The sequence below is a fragment of the Schistocerca americana genome, chromosome 5 (assembly GCF_021461395.2).
Source record: "Schistocerca americana isolate TAMUIC-IGC-003095 chromosome 5, iqSchAmer2.1, whole genome shotgun sequence".
Lineage (NCBI taxonomy): Eukaryota > Metazoa > Arthropoda > Insecta > Orthoptera > Acrididae > Schistocerca > Schistocerca americana.
Genome location: NC_060123.1, coordinates 282,783,407 through 282,803,508, shown reverse-complemented (window position 1 = coordinate 282,803,508; position 20,102 = coordinate 282,783,407). Strand labels below are relative to the sequence as shown.

The window sequence follows — 20,102 nt, the reverse complement described above, 5'->3', positions numbered from 1 at the left end:
AGGGACAGAAAAATTACACATACAGTTCCAGAAGAACATAAGAGACAAAAATAAAAGTTATTTTCTGCTAATAAGGCGAGATTTTATGGTAAGGGTCAACAGTGAAATTAACTGGTCCACTGGAGAATATGTTCTAAATTCAAGTGGTATGCCACTTCAGGACTTTTGTCAGCTTTAACCAGATAGAACTAAGAAACTCACTCTTCAGGATAAAAAACATATTCAGAAACATTTTGTATGCAATGGCTAATGGACTAACTACTGAACATTTACAGATGTAAGAATACATTGAGGCTGTGATGGTTGGAGTACTTAAAATAATACCTTATTCATTCCTACCTTGGAGCAATAACAAATATTATCAGATAAAATACAAGACAGGTCCAGGACATACAGAAATGAAGCTGTAACACAGCAAATGGTATAATGCATGATAGAGGAATGAAAACTGGATAGACACATGTGTTGTTGTTGTTGTTGTGGTCTTCAGTCCTGAGACTGGTTTGATGCAGCTCTCCATGCTACTCTATCCTGTGCAAGCTTCTTCATCTCCCAGTACCTACTGCAACCTACATCCTTCTGAATCTGCTTAGTGTATTGATCTCTTGGTCTCCCTCTACGATTTTTACCCTCCACGCTGCCCTCCAATGCTAAATTTGTGATCCCTTGATGCCTCAAAACATGTCCTACCAACCGATCCCTTCTTCTAGTCAAGTTGTGCCACAAACTTCTCTTCTCCCCAATCCTATTCAATACCTCCTCATTAGTTACGTGATCTACCCACCTTATCTTCAACATTCTTCTGTAGCACCACATTTCGAAAGCTTCTATTCTCTTCTTGTCCAAACTGGTTATTGTCCATGTTTCACTTCCATACATGGCTACACTCCATACAAATACTTTCAGAAACGACTTCCTGACACTTAAATCTATACTCGATGTTAACAAATTTCTCTTCTTCAGAAAAGATTTCCTTGCCATTGCCAGTCTACATTTTATATCCTCTCTACTTCAACCATCATCAGTTATTTTACTCCCTAAATAGCAAAACTCCTTTACTACTTTAAGTGTCTCATTTCCTAATCTAATCCCCTCAGCATCACCCGATTTAATTTGACTACATTTCATTATCCTTGTTTTGCTTTTGTTGATGTTCATCTTATATCCTCCTTTCAAGACACTGTCCATTCCGTTCAACTGCTCTTCCAAGTCCTTTGCTGTCTCTGACAGAATTACAATGTCATCGGCGAACCTCAAAGTTTTTACTTCTTCTCCATGAATTTTAATACCTACTTCGAATTTTTCTTTTGTTTCCTTTACTGCTTGCTCAATATACAGATTGAATAACATTGGGGAGAGGCTACAACCCTGTCTCACTCCTTTCCCAACCACTGCTTCCCTCTCATGCCCCTCGACTCTTATAATTCCCATCTGGTTTCTGTACAAATTGTAAATAGCCTTTCGCTCCCTGTATTTTACCCCTGCCACCTTCAGAATTTGAAAGAGAGTATTCCAGTTAACGTTGTCAAAAGCTTTCTCTAAGTCTACAAATGCTAGAAACGTAGGTTTGCCTTTTCTTAATCTTTCTTCTAAGATAAGTCGTAAGGTTAGTATTGCCTCATGTGTTCCAACATTTCTACGGAACCCAAACTGATCTTCCCCGAGGTCCGCTTCTACCAGTTTTTCCATTCGTCTGTAAAGAATTCGCGTTAGTATTTTGCAGCTGTGACACATGGGATAGATTAAATAAGTGTGGAGATGATGAACACAGCTGTTTCTTCTAGGCTACAATGGTTATATAGATTGATAAGATGCATCTGGAATCAGAAATGTATGCTGGGGGAAAGGGAGTAATAATTTCAGTATTCAAGAAGTGAGACAGAAAAGTATGTGATAACTTTTGAGAGATCACACTCATATTGCAAGTAACAAAAATAATGGTGTAGATACTAGAAAGACAATAGAGTAAAAAAGTGGAAGGCAAGTTGTGAGAGGAGCAGTAAGGCTTTTGACATGGCAGATCAACAGTGGACCAAATCTTTAGTATGACACAGTTGATAGAAATATGTAGGGAGTGTCGGAAAGATCTGGTGATGACATTTCTTTACTTAGCAAAGTGTCTACAGAGAGAAGGTATGGGAAACCTAGGAATGAAAGGGATTAAACAACTGAAATTCTTCAAACAATGTGGACAAAAGCTTCAGCTGTGTGAAGACCCACGTTGACAGAACTGATTGGTTTAGGAATGTTATGGGATTGAGACAAGCGAGTGTGGTGGCACCATTATTATTTATAATAGTGATGGATGAAATTTTGAAATACAAAAGAAATTCCTAGGGGAAGGGAGATGAAGTTGTTGCTATTTGATGATGATATTGTGGTGTGGGGAACCAACAGTGAGGGTGTATAAGAACAAATAGGCATTTTAAATAAAAAAATCTTGACATATGGAATGAAATGCAGTGTGGAGAAAAGCATGATTATAGTGGTAATATGAGGAGACAGGGCAGGGAAGGGTTAAATTACTATTAAAGGACAGGATATTGAAATTGTGAATAACTTTAAATATGTAGGAAATGTGATAATGAAGAATGCAGTAATGGAAGCAGAAGTTAGCAAAAGGGCACAACAGACCAATGAATTTTACCAGTGTGTGACGGGCTCAGTCTGGGGAAGGAAGGTGTCAATGAAGTGTACGGAAATGCTGTACAAGATGTAATTTGAATCCATGATGACATATGTGTTGGGGACCTGGACAGTGACAAAATGAGAGGACATTAGAATTCATGGCAGTGAAATGAAATTCCTAAGAAGAATGTTAGGGAAAATGAAAAGAGACAGAGTGAGAAATGAAGATGTTAGGAACAAAATTAAAGGAGGTAAGCTGAAAGAGAGAATTGGAAAGAACGGTTTAAAATGATTTGGACATGTAAAGAGAATGGAAGATAGAAGAACACCAAAATGAATGATGGACACCAAGAATGAGGGAAAGAGTGATACCTAGAGCAAGATGGACTAACTCAATAATGGCCAGTTTAAGAACAAGATACCTATGCTGGAACAAAAAAGCTATAGAAAAAAAATGGCTCTGAGCACTATGCAACTTAACTTCTGAGGTCATCAGTCACCTAGAACTTGGAACTAATTAAACCCAACTAACCTAAGGACATCACACACATTCATGCCCGAGGCAGGACTCGAACCTGCGACCGCAGCGGTCGCTCGGTTCCAGACTGTAGCGCCCAGAACCGCACGGCCACTCTGGCAGGCCAGCTATAGCAGAAGAAGGGAGAAAAGACAGGAGAAGTGGAGATGTAAGGTAAATTTTCCAACTTGGTCTGATGCTCGTTAAAAGGAAATGAAAATGATGATGAAGAGAGAGCAGCAGGAGGAGGAGGAGGATACACAAAACAGGCCCAGTGATCAAATAAATGGAGGAATTTATGTGGAGAAGGTAAACAGTTGAATTCACAAACATTCTATCAGAACTTACTTTCTACTTTCATTTTAATTAGGATAACCATGCTGCATACGTACTCACAGGTTGGGTGACAGGCAAGAGACTATGTCGTAAAGTAAGAATGCGGAACCGTACGAGGTCTCCAGGCTTATATACAGCCCTGTCTGGCTGAACAAAAGTGAGCACCGAATCTTGTTGGATATGTATCTCTCTCACACTGTCAATTCTATAATCATATAGTTCATCAAACTCAACCATTAAGTGCAGCCGTGCTCTTGTAAGTGGAGTCTGTGGGATAACCATTTTCATGCAATTTCCTGAACCTAAAACAATGAAAGACAATGCATAATAGTTCATTATCTGTAAATATCAATCTGACATTTGAAATGTGGTATGCCTTTAAGTCAGACAGCTCCTCCCCCCCCCTCTCTCTCTCTCTCTCTCTCTCTCTCTCTCTCTCTCTCTCTCTCTCTCTCTCACACACACACACACACACACACACACACACACACACACATACACACTTGAGAAACTTATTCTCTAAAGTCTTGAAATAATTCAGAATTGTGTTGTGAACTCTATGCTCTACATGCTCCTTTTTAATTATCCCTGCAGCTCTGATAATCACTGTTAGTCAATGTTGTTTCATTTTTGTTTTTATCACCAAGCACACTTTGAATCAGTAATTCTAAATACTAGCAATGTCATACCATTTGAAATGTTATGAGAAAGTGTTGCAATCTGATTGTCAGAGTCTGGATAAAGAAGATGAATCTTGACATAAGCATTTCCAGTAATGTTGTGGAGAGTAAGGCACAGATTCTCCACACTTCCTGTTAGTAGCCGTTTGGGAGCTGTCAACACGTATCCCCTGGAAACACAAAAGTTACTGTCAGCACACAAAACTTATACATACCACCAAAGTCAGTCATTACGTAATACTTTATTCTGGTGTAATTAGTTTCTATAGTGTCGTCACATGATTATGAAGTATTTGAAATGTATCTATAAACCTGAGTAAGTATGTGAGCCTAGAGTATGCAAAGATTGTTCAGTGCACAATCCTATAATACAGTAAAATCATGATACATTACTTACCTCAAAAAAGCAAAAATTTTAGTATTGTCAATAGACATGTATAAAAGTGCACTAAACTATCCTAGCTCTAGGAATATTAGATTCTGTTTGGGAAGGAAAAAGGTACAGAATGCAAGTCACTCAGACCTCAGGATAAAAGGGTAGGCATCAGATATTGTAGGAGGTTAAAATTGTATACATGTGCGTATCAGTAGTAACTAAAAATTTTGCACCCTGAAGGTAAATCTTGGTCAATAATCCTCTCTCATAATTTTGCAGTTTCCTCAAGAGAATTTTTCTTTTTGAGATTATCACATAAAAAAGTGACCCATATCAGAAATTGAAGCATAAAACCTATTGAACATCACATGTGAATATAATTTATTGTTTCAAAATGACAGGCTCTGAGAATCCAATGTATATAAATATTCCTTCTTTGTGGGACATTCACCTAGTCATGTCAGAAGCTATTCTTATTACTCCACTGACTGTCTGATATGAAACTGTCCACTACCATATGATATTTAGTATATCCTGGCATTCTGAAGCCTATATAATCTTTCATGTGCCTCAAGGATTGCTGAATTTTTGTCTGAAGATTGAGTGGATTTTATGCCTTTTTAGGAGGCAGCTAATCTTTTTGTCACTGAACAACAATAACACAAGCTTCTTCATATCCTCCTCTGCAGCCTTCTAATTATGCATTTTCAGTAAAATGAGTTGTAAAATTTGTTAATTGTTGTGGCAGTTTTCCTTAAATAGTTTCTGTAAGTAGCATAACTCTTGTGACAGGTTTTCACTGCCTAAAATAGCTTCAGAACAATGCATCACAGTCTTCTGAAAAAATTATTTTGGTGCTGTGTCAATAGAAGATAGAGGAGAAAGAGAGACAGAGAGAAAGAGAGAGAGAGAGAGAGAGAGAGAGAGAGAGAGAGAGAGAGAGAGAGAGAGAGAGAGGTTTTGGTGCTGTGTTAATAGAAGATAGATAGAGAGAGGGGGGGGGGGTAGGGAGAGAGGGGGGGAGGCAGGGGGGGGGGGCAGGAGGGAGAGGAAAATATATAAGAGGGACATATATATAACATCCAATGAAGAGTGGCACATTTCATTAAGAAATTGTTTACTTGGTACAAGAGAGTTATGCAAATGCAGACTCCACAGGAGAGGCACTTTACATCACGGAGAGGTTTAGTGTTGAACATTTTGAGAGTTTATGTTCCAAAAAGAGTCAGGCAATATATTAATTCCACCCACATACAGCTCATCAAGTGACCACTACAAGAAGATTTAAGATTACAGAAATTAGATGTCATACAGAGCTTTACCACCAATAATTTTTCCTGTACACCAAGCAAGAGTGAAACTTGAACAGGAAAGTGGAAGGAAGATAATGGTACTACACCACACAAACATCATAAGATGACTTGCAGAGCATAGACGTAAACGTGAAAACTGTGGCTGTGACATCTATTTGACTTCCAGCAGACAAGTCATCAAGGAATAGCAAGACACCATCCATTTCTGTCTCCATTGTGAACATAATGTGGTCATGAATATCATTATGTGGTCAAAGAATTCTCCCTGCTTTCCATGCTGATGTATTGATAAAAGCAATTAGGCTTTGCAGGAGCTGTGTTCAAGGCATTTACTTCCAGGTGCTCCACACACAGGTTGGTTGTAATTGGAGCTAACAAACTTCCCATTATGGTACCATCCATCTGGTTAAAATAAAAAAAAATAAAAAAAATTAAAAAAAAATGTAAGGCCAGACTGTGCTTAAATAAATCCATAACAGCATCTTCAAATAATTGGAAGAGAAGCCTATAGTGTCTTCAGTGGTAATGCATGTCAATAATGACATCATATCACAGCTAAACATCATACCTTTTTATTCAATGTGTACATACTGAGGTGACAAAAGTCTTGGAATACCACCTAATATTGTGTAGGACCTCCTTTTCCCAGAAGTAGTGCAGCAACTCACCATGGCATAGACTCACCTTGCAGTAATAGTGAGCCATGTTGCCTTTATAGCCATCCATAATTGCGGAATTGTTGCCAGTGTAGGATTCTGAGCACAAACTGACCTCTCAATTATGCCCCATAACTGTTCGGTAGGGTTCATGCTGGGCAATATAGGTGTCCAAATCATTTGCTAAAATAGTCCTGAATGATCTTTAAACAATCACAAACAATTGTGGCCTGGTGACAGGGTGCAATGTCATCAATAACACTGCCATTGTTGTTTGGCAAGCCGAAGTCCGTGGATGGCGACAGATGGTCTCGTAGTACTCAAACATAACCATTTGCATTCAATGACCAGTTCAGTTGGACCAGAGGACCCAGTCCACTCCATGTAAACATAGCCCACACCATTATGGAGCCACCAACAGCTTGAACAGTGCTTTGTTGACAACTAGGGTCCATGGCTTCACGTGGACTGCATCACACTTGAATCCAACAATCAGCATTTACCAAGTGAAATCAGGACTCATCTCACCAGGCCCTAGTTTTCCAGTCATCTAGGGTCAAACCGATATGGTCACAACCCCAGGAGAGGTGCTGCAGGTGATATGCTGTTAGCACAGGCACACACGTCGGTCGTCTGCTATCACAGGCAATGAACGCCACATTTTGTCACACTGTCCTAATGGATACATTCATTGTATGTCACACATTGATTTCTGCTGTTATTTCATGTCATCTGTATGCCACTGCTCTCAGTTGTTAAGTGAAGCCCGTTGGCTACTACATTTTCCACAGTGAGAGGTAATGCCTGAAATTTGGTGATCTTGGCACAGAATTGAAACTGTGGATCTCAGAATATAGAATACCCTTGAACTGTAGCACAACTAATATCTCTCACTACATCTTCTGGAACGCAATTTTTGGCATGAAGGGTTTGTGCCATGTATGCTGCGAGTGCCCTTGGGGCCATTTTCCAGGGAGAGGCAGTCAGTGAAGCAGCATGGACAGTGTAGATGTGCAGGACAATGGACCAGCTGTTTGTTCTGCTGCCTATGTGACTTCCAAGCTGGTCCACCTGAGCTTCTTCCGGACACAAAGGATGTACACCAGAAATGAGAGTGGACATTATTCTTTTGCTGATTAGGTCAGGAGATGAGTGGTGGGTCTGTGTCATTCAAACATCTTCTGATGGTTCCAATTATTTTCACTGTTTGTCATCACACAGTGCCTTTGTATGCTCTGTTTCTTCAGTGCCAAGGGCATGCAGGATTTGTAAAGACCGATCTTCCTTCATTCTGTCAGCGTGAAACTGTGACTGGTTCACTTCCTGTGCATGTTTGTGCCTTGCTGTTTCTATACTGGACTCTGTTCAGCCACCTGTTGTAGTTTCCTGTTCCTATGTCTGGCCAGGTGATTTGAGGAACATGTTGCTCATCAAAACACAATAGCTTCCATTTGATAATTGTCATTGAGTTATGATTTGACTGTGTGTTTTAAATTATTAGGGTTCTGTAAATTCTTACATTCAATGTCATTAGTCATGACATCCAAATCATATTTCTTTCAAAGTACCTTGTGTACTAAATTGCTAGGTTGCTTTCTTTAGTTATTTCGAGCCTGCGAGCTTGCAGCCTCAATGGGGCTGATCATGTTGTTTTGATTTTGGTGGATTACAATTCCAAGCCAAGCTTGTGTTTACATAGATGATTTTAATCAGCCAACTATTCACGTCTTCATTACACTTATGTTTCATTCTGTCCCGTGTGACAGTTAAGTATTTACCATTTCTGCCATGTGGCATGATTTGAACCTGAATCTCAGTTGGCCACTGACCTCCTTTACTATCAGATGTAAGTGACTTTTAGTGACTTTTCACAAATGTTTTTTTTTTTTTTTTTTTTGTCTATGCTGCCAGCAGGTAATCTGATGACTTAAGTTTTACTCATTTTACTTAAAAATTACTTCTCTGTTCATCAGGCTAGCACTGTATGTTCATGCCTTGAGGGGTGTTCCCACCGGTTGCTTAGAAAAGGAGTGTAGTGAGCAGGGTATTGGGCCTAAGTAACTTTGGATCCATTGGTCCAGACCACATTGCCCAGCATGGGTGGTTTCACATCAAGCAGCGTTAATTGTTTTTGTTTCTTTAAATGAATTAATTTCTAGCTAAACCTGAGTTATTTGTTGTGTTTTAGTCAAACACATTCTAAAGATTTTGATGGCTTACCTATCTGAAGACTATTCCTAAGAATCTTTGAAGAGATTGGTGAAATATTATCTTGCTTCTCTTATTGAAATTTTCTGTAAATATTTCAACAATAGTAAACTGGGGCACAAAATATTTGTATATTTTTGGAAAGAGAATAACATCTGTAGTAAATTTGAATTTTCATATTTCGTGTTCCCATGAATGATGCCCCTCTTCCCCCCCCCCCCCTTCCCCCCCCTTTCTTTTGCCGAGAAGTGTTAATAAAAATACTGATGTGAATGATGCTCAATATTTATTTGGCCCAATCCTTCCAATCCCAGGCAATCTTACACTAACAGAGTGTACCTTTCTGGTAGCTAGGGCATAGTTGTTTCTGGAAGTTCAAGGAATGAATTAGTGAATAGCAAAATCTGGTGGTTACCAAAAGTGAAGTTGTTTCTTTGGGGCCCAGAAGTGGTGATACAGAGAATCCACAGTCCTGTTTTGCTAAATTACCTAATCCTTTTTTGAATGTGCTGCTATTGATACTCAACAAGAGTTGGTTAAGTTTTTATGGTTTACTTTTACCTTAGAAGAACAAGTAAACATTTTTAAAGTGTTGTGGGGAACTGTGTTTCAGTTGATGTATCCTTTGTGTCAAGGGTCCTTGGCCAAAATGGTCAGTGAGGTCTTAGCAAGGAAAGGCTGTTTAAGAAAACTGTGCGCCTGCATGCTACGGGAACACCTTTCTGTCAGTGTTCAGAGTGAACTCATTAATCAAATTTTTTTTTTTTTTTTTTCCACCATGATTAGGAGAAACTTGTTGAGTGTACTCATGAAGTACACATGGCAGCCATGGCCTTTGATCTGGAGTTGGCTGAGCACAAGATTAATGCCCTCATTTTGCAGGGGATTAAACTGGAGGATTGTTCTAGGGTCTTGTTTGTCAAGAGGCCAGCTAGTTATTGTGACTTGGATAACATAGTCACTCCTGTGGAGGGGATTAAACAAGGTGATTAAAGGAGACGCTCTGAGAAGTCATTATCTTTGTCTTCCACCAAACCCCCCTCAAGCACCTTTTCCACTAGCAATAAGAGGTTCTCCCAAAGCAAAGTGGTTGGCAGGGGCATTTTGCTCACCAGTGTGAGGTCATCAGAAAAAGGCATTTAGACAGCTGACGCCAGAGACAGGGATGGTGTGGCACCTTTTTCACCTTAAAGTGCATGTAATAAAGTAAAAGGGGTGACCCATAATCCTCTTTCATTTGTGTGTGCATACATCAGTCATGAGCTGCTCTGTGTACTATTAGATTCTGTGTACTATTAGATTCTGTGTACTATTAGATTCTCTTAATGAGTCACAGGTGGTACTCTTGATTCCGGAACATTTGTAAGTTTTCCAATTTAAAGCCTGTGTGTAGAACTTTTAGAACTGTTAATGGTCAAGTTCTTCCTTTGATAGGACCCATATGAATTTATTGTTGCGTTGGTGAATTTTCTTGGACCATGGAGGTGTTGGTGGCATAGGGTTTAAACACTGACCCCCTCTTGGGGTGTGATTTTGAGAGTGATATGGGATTAGTTTTGGATTATGCCCTTGGGAAATTCTATTTTGGCTTCTGGCCTGACTTGAAGTTTCCTTCGTACTGTCATTCTGGGAGGGCAGGTCTCTGTAATACTAACATTAATGGGGTGAAGCCTGACATTGTGCATTTACCTCCTGACCAGGCTGAGGTTCTCCTTCAGATGTTGTGTGGTTTCCCAGAAGTGTTGACAGATAAATTAGGTGTGACTAATTGTATTGAATACCGGTTTTTACTTTCTGACCATCTTCCAGTCAGGTAATCACCCTACCAGCTATCTCCACCTAGGATGAAGGATTGCATGAGTTGGTAGATACCATGCTCACTGAGGGAGTTACAAGGCTGTCCACCTCACCATATGCATTGCTGATACTTCTGGTGCCTGAGAATAATTGGAGGGGGTGGGGTTTGGACCCATTGAGGACTATTGTGTCCTTAATCAGAAAATAATCTTGGAGTCTGTCTCCCTCTTCCTGGTCTAGACAGGTGCTTTTCATGGTTTTCCATTTTCAATCTACACCCAGCATATTTCCAGATTTCCCTAGCCAAAAAATCCAAATCGGGCACTGCCTTTTGCACTGAGTGGAAGTTATGTGAATTCAACTAGGTGCCTTTCAGTCTTTCTATTGGTGTGTCAGTTCTTTCTAGGTTACTCAATTCCATGCTCAGAGATCTGAAGTTGAATTTTGTGTATAACTACTTGGACAATGTTGCCATTTACAATGCCACCTTCTCTGAGCATTTTAAGCAGTTGTGACTGGTTTTGGAGCATCTGAGGCAAGTAAGGCTAACTGTCAAACCATCTAAAGTTTTCTTAGCTCATTGTGAGATCTCTTTTCTCGGACACCTAGGCTTGCCCAAGGGGTTCAGGACTGATCAGTCTAAGACTCAAGCTATTTATACTTTCAGCAATCCTAAGACTAAGAAAGGGGTAGTCCATTTCATTGGAATGACTAACTTCTTCTGAAAATTCATTCTGAAGTTTGCTGAGCTAGCTGCTCTGTTAAACTTGTTGTGAAAGAAGGGTGAGCAGTTTGTCTGGACCTACAGCCTTTAAGCTGCATTTGATGCACTTACTTCAGCCAACCCTTTGTGGTCCAAATCGATGCCTTTAACTCAAGGGTTGCCACCATTTTGCTTCAGGAGCAAGGTGGTGAGTGGAGGCCCTTAGCCTATGGGCCCTTATCCTATGACTCTAGGGGCTGTCTCCAGCTGAGAAGAAATACTCTATTTATGAGTTGCAAGTGCTGGCTGTACTTTTCACGCTAGAGAAAATGGAATACTACCCCAAACACAGCAAATTCATGCAGGAGACAGAGGTGGACTGTGAGCTGGACTGCCCAAATTTCTGCCTTGTCCTTCAACATGTGCCACACCAGGAGTGCAATAATGTTATAGTGAATGCCTTGAGCAGAATTTTTTGAAGAGGAGGATGGTTTTTCTCCGAGGATGGTTTTTCTCCACACAATGCTGAGGTGGTAGAAGGTCTTGTTTATTCAGTGCTTACCAAGGTTCTGGCATTGTTTGCTGACCTTGCACAACAACAAGAGCAGGACCCCCAAGTTGAGCCCATCAGGGAGCAGTTGAGAGCCAGTCAGTAAGTTCTCAGGTACAAATTGTGGAAGGATGTTCTCTGCCACCACTGGTGCTGCAATTAAGAGCTTAAAATTTGTCTGCCTGCTGCACTTGATCCAGCTGTTTTTAAATATTATCATAATTCTGTTATGTGAGGGAGGGGGGTCACCTGGGAATATATAAAACCATTCAAAAGACCAATGAGTTCCAAACACGGCCCTTCCTGTATCATGATGTTAGAGATGTGGTTAGTCAGTGTCAGCAATGCAAGATGGCTAAGCCTAATTTTGATCAGTGTAGGGGGTTGTTTCAGTCCACTAGGTCAGAGGTCCGCATGGAGTATCTTTTTATTGATTATGTTGGTCCTCTCCTGTGGACCCAAGGCGGGCAGTGCTATACATTTGTGGTGGTTGATGGTTTCACTCAGTTCAGCTGGTTGCTCCCAAATAGAAATATCACTGTCAGACAAAGCATTAGATGTTTGAGTAAGATTTGGTCTTGGACAAGCCCTTCGAAGGTCACTGTCAGTGATAATGTGCCTTTTTATTTTTCTCAAGAGATTTTTGGAACTTCTGTTTCTTATCAGGGGTTAACACATCACCACGATACCTTATTAACCCCAACCTACATTTGCAGAACAGATTAATCTTAACTTCAAGTCCTCTCCAATCGTTTTCCACTCTGAGGCTCAAACTAAATGGGATTATTCTTCACCATGGTTGAACCTAGCCTTCAATAACGCCAGACATGAGGCACAAAGAGCTACCCCTGCTTCTCTCACGTTTGTCCATTCCCTTAATTCCCCTTTTTCAAATATCTGCCCTAGACATGATTTGTTGCCCAATGATATCAAAGGTAATGGGCTTAGATTCAGGGAAAATATTCAGAACCCCCATAAAAGGGAAGCAGCACTGTATAACCAGGGCCAATGATGGGGAACATTCAGGTTGGAGATTTAGACTATGTGATAAATTTTAGGGGTAGAGATTCTGCAAGCAAAAATCTGGAAAACTGTCACCATACTTTGTGGGTCCATATAAGGTATTGGAGGTACCCAATCTGGTCACACTTAGGCTCCGAAATGAAGAGAGTAAAATGAGTTGCGGTTGCACCTTAGCCAAATTAAGTGCAGTAGTATCAATTAAGTTTCTTTTGTGAGCCCCCTCCTGTTCCCCAGGGTTCCTGTTTTGGGCAGCAGGCCAAACCGTTGCATGATTGATAGCTCACACCACATTTCCCAGAACAAAATCCTGGCATGAAAGGGGCATGGCACACATTTGGCACAAATACCATTAAGGCCTCTTTCCAGGGAGAGGCAGACAGTGAAGAAGCAGAGACATTGCAGGTATGCAGGGCAATGATCTGTCTGTCTGTTCTAACACCTGTGTGATTTCCAAACTGATCTGGCTGAGCATCTTCCGGACACAAGACACAAGCACCAGAAATGGGAGTGGACGTTATTCCTCTGGCTGACCGGGTCTGGAGGTGAGTGGTTGGTCATTGTCATCCACACAACTCCTGGCAACTCTAAGTTTTTCCACTGTTTGTCATCCCACAGTGGCTTTGTATGCTCAGTGAGCTGCTTAATTCATTTCTTTGGTATCAAGACCACGCATCATTCATAGACAGTTCTTACACCCCAATTGTGAGCATGATAATTGTGACCCGTTCACCCTCCAGCACGTGCTTGTGTCCTACTGCTTCTATATTGGGCCCTGTTCAGCCTCTTGTTGTTGTTGTTGTTCCCTGTTCCTGTGTCTGGCCAGGCAATTTGAGGAGTGTGTTGCTCGTATCAAAACATGGTAGCTTCCATTTGGTAACTGTCATAGAGTCATGATTTGACTGTGTGTTTTAAATTATTAGGTTTTTGCAAATGTCATTAATCATGACATCCAAAACATTTTTCTTGCTGAGTAACTTGTGTGGTGGTTTCACACCAAGCAGCTTTAATTATTTTTGTTTCCTTTTACTGAACTAATTTCTAGGTAAACCTGAATTATTTGTTGCATTTTAGTCAAACACTTTCTGAAGATTTTGGTAGTCTACATATATGAAGATTTTTTTCTTAGAACTTTTGAAGAGATTGTTATGTAACTTCAATTGGTGATTTATTTTCCTGCTTCTCTTGCTGAAATTTGCTGTAAATATTTCAATAATAGTAAACTGTGGCACACAATGTTTGTATATTTTTGGAAAGAATAAAATTTGTTATAAATTTAAATTTTCTACTACTTTTTCCCATGCATGACTTTTAAAGAGCTGAGAGCAAGTATTTGACAGTTTTGTCTTAATACATCAAGGTCCTGTGGCCTAACTGGTACAAGGTTTTTTTTCCTGGGAAGTACAGTATTAATAAAAATCTTGATACAAATTATGTTCAACCCTTATTTGGCCCAGTTCTTCCATTCCAAGGCAACCTTATGCCACTAGTAAATCCCTAAGGATTTCCAAAATAGAATGTCCCATGCACCCAGTTCCAACTACCATTCCATGTTCAAAGTCCAGTAATTCCTGCCATGCACTCATAATCACATCAGAAACCTGATTATACCGATCTGTGTAGCTGACAGTTCTCCCAATGCACTGCTCTTTTACACCTTGTGTACATAATGTGACCACCATCTGTATATGTGCATGTTGCTATCCCATAACTTGTCACCTCAGCATATGTTTAATTTATCTGAAGAATTCAGTCATTTGACAGAACATCGTGACCGCCCACCTAATAGCCAGTATGTCCACCACTGGCACAGATAACACCGGCAACACATTGTGGCACGGAACCAGTGAGGCCTTGGTCAGGTCACTGGAGGGAGTTGGCACCACATCTGCACACACAAAACACCTAATTCCCATAAATTTTAGGGAAGGGGGTGATGAGCTCTGATCCCACATTCAATCATATCCCAGATGTGCTCGATCAGGTTCAGATCTGGTGAGTTGGAGGCCAGTACATAAATTGTAACTTGACACTGGTTTCCTTGAACCACTCCAATCACACTCCAGGCCTTGTGATGTGGCACATTATCTTGATGAAAAATGCCATGGACGGGTTTACATGGTCTGCAACCAGAGTACAATACTCCTTGGCTGTCATTCTGCCTAGCATAAGCTCCTCTTGACCCATGGATGTCCAGGTGAATGTACCCCAGAGTATAATGGAGCTGCCACCAGTTTCTCCCCATCCCACAGTACAAGCATCAAGGAGAGCTGTTCCCCTGGAAGACAATGGATTTGCACCCTCCCATTGGCATGATGAAGAAGGTATTGAGATTCATTAGGCCATGCAATGCTCTGCCGCTGAACCTTTGTCCATCCGAGCCTCCGGACCATTACAATCTGCCCTCTGCCAAACTCAAATAGATCACGCGCCTTCCCCATTTTACACAGACAGCACACTCACTGATACTACATGCACCACAGAATTCCTCATCAGGTGATGCTGCAATTGCCTGGATAGGTAGTAAGTCAGTGGTCATAATGTTCTGGCTGATCAGTGTAATGAACACAGTAACCAACATGGAGCGTAGTGAGGGTGGCCACGTGTATTGTGAGTCTGTAAGTCAGTACTCCAGTGGTGTTCACTATGAGACATGGGTGTGTCTCCTTCTAATGAATTTATGGCAGGCTATGACAATGACAACAAACTCACAATCACAAACACGTATTTACTCCAGCAGGATTTTACATGATATTGACAGACATTAATTTCAAACAAGCATCAACTTTTAAGCAATGACAAGTATTGTGATGTCAAAGGTGGTAATCATAATATTTGCAGAATAGTGTTAAAATCCTGTACTGACTTGACAGTACCAAAATGAGTTATTTTTGAAATCATTCAATGACTTTAAGGCATCAACCATCTATATAAAATGAAATCAGCCAATAATCTCTAATATCAGAGCCATTTCACTTATTCCAGTCTTTTACAAAATGTTTGAGAAAGTATGTGTGAAGTGCAGTGTATGCAGTTGTTATGCTAAAAGATGGGAATGGCCAGAACATATTCATCATGAAGCGGTAGAAGAAAGGGCAAAACTTTGTCAGTGAGAATGTTGAAGTAAACAACCTGGTTCTTTTTCATGGTGTTCTGGATAAGTGGACCCAAATCATGGTAAGGGAAACACACTCAAAAGATCACAGAACCACCTCTGTTCTGAACTACACCTTCCACACACTTCAAGTTAAACACCTCAAAGGGCTATTGGTGAATTGATGGTATGGCTACTTCTACTCCAAACAAGAACAGTATTCGGCAACAGGATAGTATGATAGTGCTTGTGCTTCAGTTCTCAAGTTATTTGCATTAGATCACCAGCTAGCATCAGCCAGTTTCCTGTTGAAGGTATTTCCTAATCGTAATGGATCTGTCGAGAGTCACTCCAAAATCACACCCCAGCAAGAAAAACTTGCAATTTTGAGTTTATGAAACTGAAAAATATTTAAGGAGCACCCTAAATTGCATAAAAACTGTCACATATCCACCTCACAATTTGTCTGCTTGTGGACAGTTGTGTCAATTTTGTTGTATGTGAATTCATGATTTGTAGTGGCAAGAACAGTGTTGCTATTGGAAGGTGTGCATGAGAGAATCAAGAAGTGTGCCACATTTTGAGTTGTGACACTTTTCACATAAAAATTAAGTTGAATGTTATTTTTAATAGCATTATAATAAAAAAAAAGGGAAATGAAACTATATGGTTCCAGAGACCATTTTTTACTCTCAGACATCCACGATGTATATATGCAGACTGAAACAACAAATGAAAATTTGTACCAAGGCTGGGATTCAAACCCAGGTCTCTGTTTATTAAGCAGATTCACTAACTAATATCCCACCCTTGCACAATGGATTTGCACAATTGTGCGGACTACCCTCCAATGCCTCCCTCCTAATTCCAAATTCTCATTGACTCCTCAGCCCACTTAGTATTCCCTCTAAAATCAAACAGGCTCACACAGGCTCTCCAATCATATTGGAATAGTGCATCAGCATCAAACAAAACTGGGGAACCTGCCTGAAACTGAGGCACAGGTGCTTTAATGGAATGAATTATTTGTTTAGAGTACCTATGCCTGGATTTGAGGCAGGATCTCCTGTTTTGTTTGATGTTGAGGTGCTATTGCAAAACTGTTAGAGACCCTCGGCAATGCTGTTTGAGTTTAGAGGGAATACCAAGTGGGCTGAGGCATGAACAAAAATTTGGAATGAGGAGAGAGGCATGCTAGAGTAGTCAGTGGAGTTGTGCAAAGTCACTGTGCCGTGTTGGCCTAGAGGTTAGTACATCTGCCTAGTCAGCAGGAGACCTAGATTCAGGTCCTAGTTTTTGTGCAAATTTTCATTCAGCACTTCACTCTGCATATATACACAATTAAAAAAAGTGACACTTTTCTTATACACTGAACGTATTCTTTTTACTGTGTTATTTCAACTCGTGTCAGTTTTCCTGACAGAGTGTCAGTATACTGTGTTGGCAACAATTGTGCTTGATTTAGAAATCTGATAATAAACTAAAATTATTTTCGGAGAAGTGTGTTTTCAGAAATCTTGTTTTTACAAGATGAAATGAAATTAAATGAAATGTCCTGTGGTGAGGGCCTACTGGCAGGAGTGAAGAAAATCTCCAATGCAGCCGGGATTCAAACCCGGGCCCCCCGGAATAACAAGCCAGTGCACTGTCCACTCAGTATGTACTAATAGGAAGGATGCAAAAGTAGGAAACTGCTGGCATTAGCTGCTGCTGCAATTAAAATCGGACAAACCACAGAACAAGAAAATGGATCAAAAGAAACAGAATTGAATTACACAGTACAAGAAATTCAAGAAACAAACAGAACAACAAAACACAACAAAAGAAATAGAACTGAGTGACACAGTACCTGAAAAATCAAGGTACATGTTCTACATGGCAATGTACTGAAAACCTGTGTGTACAAATTTGAGATTCAGTGGGTTTATGGGTTTATTCAACAGCACAAAAAGAAAATCATAAGGTAAAACTCTGGACTTAGATACATATCAATGTGTGCCATAATATTTGCTTCTAGAAATATGTTATCGTCAGGACTGGAAGAAAATGAAATTTTATTATTACTAAAGAGACAGAACAGAACCAAGTTAACTCCTAGACAGATGACAAGAGAAAATGTATGAAAAGGAAACCAAATCTGGTTTAATGGTGAAAGTCTAAAGAAAAACGTCTATGAAATGAAAGGAAGTAAAATTAGAGTTTAACATCCTGTCAACAATGAGGTCATTAGATATGGAGCATAAGCTCAGACTGTTTCAAAGATGTGGAAAAAAAACTGATTGTGCCCTTTCAAAGAAATCATCCTGGCAGTTCTACAAAATACTGAAAAACCTTACACATATCAATTCATAAAACAGAAATGATTGCAACAAAGATATCCAGCATATAATGAAAAATGCAAACTAAAGTTACCATTGTTCAGTTGACTCATCTATATCCCCACTTATTATATGAGATTAATTAGGTCTGTAAGAAAAAACAGAAATGCATGTAAAGTAGCAGAATTGGGTTGCCAGGATTTTGTGTACTTGAAAACACTCTCCCGGTGAACTGATCAAAACAAATGACATAAAAATACTCAAACTGCAGAATATTGATGCAGGTTTTTTTGTGAAAAACACTTCTGAACAAAAATAATATATGCCGATCAACATCAATAACACCAGGAGAACGCAAATGAGCATCCCACAATGCAGTGTGTTGCAGTATACAAGAAGAAACTGGAAATTTCTGCTATGAATAGAGCTCATATTAAATCCCTTTTCTTGGCAAAGAGTACTGCTACATTATAAAAGTCCATCTGTTACCCTCTGTTGTCATTAACTGTGTTCTTTAAATTGTACCTTACTAATTGTTCCTTATTAAAATGTCGTAGTGATGAGCATCGTAGGCATGCATAGTTAGGGCACTGCATCTGGTGTATCCTGCCACACATCACTGCATTTTGGAAACTGTGTCACATACTGCATAATCCAGGCATAATGGCGGCACTCGTGGAGGTCAGTCTCCCTCCCACAGAAATCTTTAATGGTTCACTTGTACATACTTTAATTTTTGAGCTGTCACTCTCCTGCAGAAAGAGCACGTAGTTTCTTGTTGCCTACATCAGTGGCAATGAGTAAATAAGGAAACTCTGAGCTGATAACTGTAGTTAATGTAAATCATTAGAACTACAGAGACATAATATAGCACATCAAGTTTAAACTGGGAACTAATCAGCTGTAAATTCTATGTGGAATCTAACTTGGATTCAAGGGGGTCATACAACATTATTTAATTTTATTGGTTTCAGCTGTTTCCCAACACCTTTGGCATTAATTATTATATCTTTACGATGGCATGAGAATTAAAGTGGGGGCAAACAACAGTGATACTGGAGGTGTAATTCTGTACAATTTTGCTATATGGGACGATTTGCTACAATTTTTCTGTACCATGATGATGTATGGCGTAATTTGTTAGTCTTGCTGTAACAAGGAAGATGATCTGTTACAATTTTGCTGTGATGTGGAGGGTAATCTGTTAGAATTTCACTGTAACATGGACAACTTGTTACAATTTTGTGTAACATAATGAAGCATGGGGAAATTTGTTAGAATTTTACTGTAACACAACGGTAATTCATCACAATGTTGCTGTGGTATGGACAATTTACTAAATTTTGCTGTGACATGAATTAATTTGTTACATTTTCACTATCTACGAGCAATTTGTTACTATTTTGCTGTATGACTGTATACCGCATAGGGTCTCTCCCTTCATGAACTTTTCTACTAGATACATACTTATTCACTGCATGGTCAACTATCTATCTGATTACTCTTGGGGTCACAGTTGTTCTTCATGCTCCTCTCCATACGTCAACAATTAAAACTGTAAGCAGGCAGACTGATGGGGGCTGAAAAGCAAAATTCATGAGACTGAAATTCCACACAAGTGAGCTGGAATGTCAGTGGCATGTGGGTAGTGAGCGCAGAGACCTCTCAAATAACAGAATTGGATCTGATATTTTGGATTTCCCTCTGTTTTAAAATCAGTGCAGGTTAGCTTGGGGAAGTCTGACAGTGCTGCATGGTGAGGTATGTCATGTGAAATAAGTATCAATGTAGTCTGTAGCAACTGCAGTGTGAATGAGCTGTACCGTTGAAACGCACGTGGGTTATTTTAAATTTCCCTCCATTTTAAGCTTACACAATACGTTATTTTGGACTGCAGTCTCAAAGG

General features: G+C 39.9%; 1 protein-coding gene across 2 annotated transcripts in view; it reads right to left on the bottom strand.

The window, feature by feature from the left end:
• LOC124615596 (murinoglobulin-1-like) overlaps positions 1 to 20,102 on the bottom strand; it is a 283,543-nt gene that overhangs the window by 230,316 nt on the left and 33,125 nt on the right. The window contains exons 2-3 of one of the 2 annotated variants that reach the window (XM_047143583.1): positions 4,171 to 4,331; positions 3,542 to 3,783 (exon numbers count right to left, since the gene is read on the bottom strand). In XM_047143583.1, coding sequence (XP_046999539.1) covers positions 3,542 to 3,783; positions 4,171 to 4,331 — 403 coding nt within the window. Of the gene's footprint in view, positions 1 to 3,537; positions 3,784 to 4,170; positions 4,332 to 20,102 lie in introns of those variants that run through there. The other variant, XM_047143584.1, reaches the window with a different exon arrangement.